The sequence below is a fragment of the Lathyrus oleraceus genome, chromosome 1 (genome assembly GCF_024323335.1).
Source record: "Lathyrus oleraceus cultivar Zhongwan6 chromosome 1, CAAS_Psat_ZW6_1.0, whole genome shotgun sequence".
In the NCBI taxonomy this organism is placed as follows: domain Eukaryota; kingdom Viridiplantae; phylum Streptophyta; class Magnoliopsida; order Fabales; family Fabaceae; genus Lathyrus; species Lathyrus oleraceus.
The window spans coordinates 259,366,550-259,369,112 of NC_066579.1; the positions used below are offsets into that span (position 1 = coordinate 259,366,550).

The window sequence follows — 2,563 nt, forward strand, 5'->3', positions numbered from 1 at the left end:
AATGATGATTCTTGACAACGGCTAAGAATACCTGACTCTTCTAAGGAAACTGAAACAAAAGAGTTCAGTGACAATTCCTAGAAATAGCTGGAATTCCTGACTCTGTTTGAGGTATATTTCGAGATCGAATGTTGCCTTTATGGGGGAAAGTTCCTAACAACGGTTGGGAAATTCCGAATTTCGATGACTTAATTGAGTATAAGTTTTCAGAAGATACTTATGATATGATATCATGTATGCAAGATATCGATGCATGTTCGGGTTGTTGCAGGGGAATTATGTAGGTTTTATAAGTTGTGCCAAGTATGATTGGGCTTGAAAAGATGATTAGGGAAATTGTACTGACTTTCCGGTACCGAAAAATTGGAATTTCTGATATCCAAGCAAGCGCTAGGTGCAATAACTAAGGATTTCTTCCGTGGAAGAGTTGATTTGGCCAAGTCCACAAGGTTATATGGTGCTTTTATGTAGGGGATACCAAACATGTTTTTGGTTACCTTTATCAATTTTTGAAAGAGAAGTAATTCGATGTTATTTCCCTTAAAGTTTTTGTTTTAAAAAAGATTTATCAAGAAATTTCCGGTGTGATATCATTTTTTTGAGAAAAAGCCACACTTCACAACCAAAGTAGGAAAAGTAAAAAGAATATTGAGCACATATGAGGGAACTGATTTTATTGATAAATGGTCCAAAAATGGATGATTTTGTTTAAAGGAAAGTAATTCCTAAAATAGGTGATTGCAAAATGAAATTGAAAAATTATAATGGCAATGGAATATCTCGGGTTTCCACCAAATTCCAACTCTGCTATAGTCTTTATCCCTTTGGTCGTCCTTTGATCTTGCTTTCAGAAGGAGAGTGATTGAATTGACATGCTGGGGAAGCCACTGAATTGACTCGATGGGGAGTGAAGAAAGGTTCTTTGTGGGATGTAGCCTCTTGCTTTTATTAAATCCCTAATTTTTTCCTAGACTGCCCATTCGGATTTTCAGTCTATTGGGATACCCATTTTTGCATAAGTTGCCCTTCCGAGTTTTCAACTTATCGGGATTTTTTTTCAAGCATAGTATTTTTTGACTGCATCCGCGTTCACGAGGAATGGAAGATCTTCACCATCCATAGTTGTAAGGATTAAAGCTCCTTCAGAGAAGACCTTTCTTACAACATATGCGCCTTCGTATTTTGGCCTTGTAAGTTGTCCATGGTATTCCCCCATATATGCTCTAGTGTCCTTAATATTCAACCTCCATATTCATCCAATAATAATCGGCCCCTAAGATATTTTTCACCATGGTGTTCCCACTGGCGTACATCCTAAAAGATCCTTCATGGATTTCCATTATAATCTGGTTTGCTTCTTGCTTGTTCACACATCTTAGCAAAATTGAATCATAATTTCTCTTGTACAGTACCCATCCACCTAAGAAGAACTTGGATGAAAGTTTCTGAAGATACTCCTTGTTAGTGATGGATGTGTCCTTAGGGTAAACTTGGCTCTCTATGAATCTCATTATGTCATAGAACCAAGGATAACTGTCAGCTTCGTCTTTGGCCGCCAAATAGTAAGCAAGCTCGTCCAAGTAGTCGAGATGAAAGAATGGTGCTTCATTCTTCCATTTGACCTTAAACATGGATGACAAAGTTTCCAATGCATCGGATAGCTGATTCTCCTCTCGCGGAATATGGTGGAATGTAATCTCGTCAAAATAAGGGATCAGTTTCAGGATATGCTCCTTGAAAGGGATGAGCTTGTGATCTCTAGTGTCCCAATCTCCTTTTACTTGGATGATAACCAAGGCTAATTCTATATAGACTTTAAGTATTTTGATCCTAATATCAATCGTAGCTTCAATGTCGATGACACAGGCCTCGTACTCCGCCATATTGTTTGTACATTCAAAATACAACCTCATGATGAAGGGGAGGTGGAAACCAGATGGGGAGGTGATGACTGTCCCAATGCCATTGCCATGAGTGTTAGAAGCTCCATCAAATACCAAGGTCCATCGGGATCAAGGCTCGGGTCCTTCCTCGGGGCCAGGGATGTTAAAGTCTCTAATGAGCATGATGTCCTCGTCGGGGAATTCGAAACACATAGATTGGTAGTCTTACAAGGGCTGATGTGCAAGATAGTCGAACAATACACTCCCTTTGATGGCCTTTTGAGTGACATGTTGGATGTCGTACTCGGTTAAAGCCATTTTCCAACGGGCTACTCTACCGATTAGAGTAGGCTTCTCGAAGATGTATTTTACAAGGTCCATCTTGGAAATTAATAACGTTGTATGAGTAAGCATGTACTGTCTTAAGCGTTTGGAAGCCCAAGCTAGTGCACAATAATTATTTTGAAGCATAAAATATCTACCCTCGCAATCAGTGAACTTATTGCTTAAGTAGTATATTGTGTGTTCCTTCCTACCAGTCTTGTCATGTTGGCCGAGGATGCATCCCATGGATCCTTCAAGGATGGTAAGGTACATTATTAACGGTCTGCCAAGCACAGAAGGCATCAAAACAGGAGGTTCTTGTATGTACTCATTTATCTTCTAAAATGATGTTTGGC

The 2,563-nt window shown here is 39.3% G+C and overlaps 1 protein-coding gene across 1 annotated transcript; it reads right to left on the reverse strand.

The window, feature by feature from the left end:
* Positions 1-1,232: 1,232 nt before the first annotated feature.
* LOC127102306 (uncharacterized) lies at positions 1,233-1,883 on the reverse strand. The gene has a single exon (XM_051039688.1). The coding sequence runs from the start codon at positions 1,881-1,883 to the stop codon at positions 1,233-1,235; it is 651 nt and encodes a 216-aa protein (XP_050895645.1).
* Between the last annotated feature and the right edge of the window lie 680 nt (positions 1,884-2,563).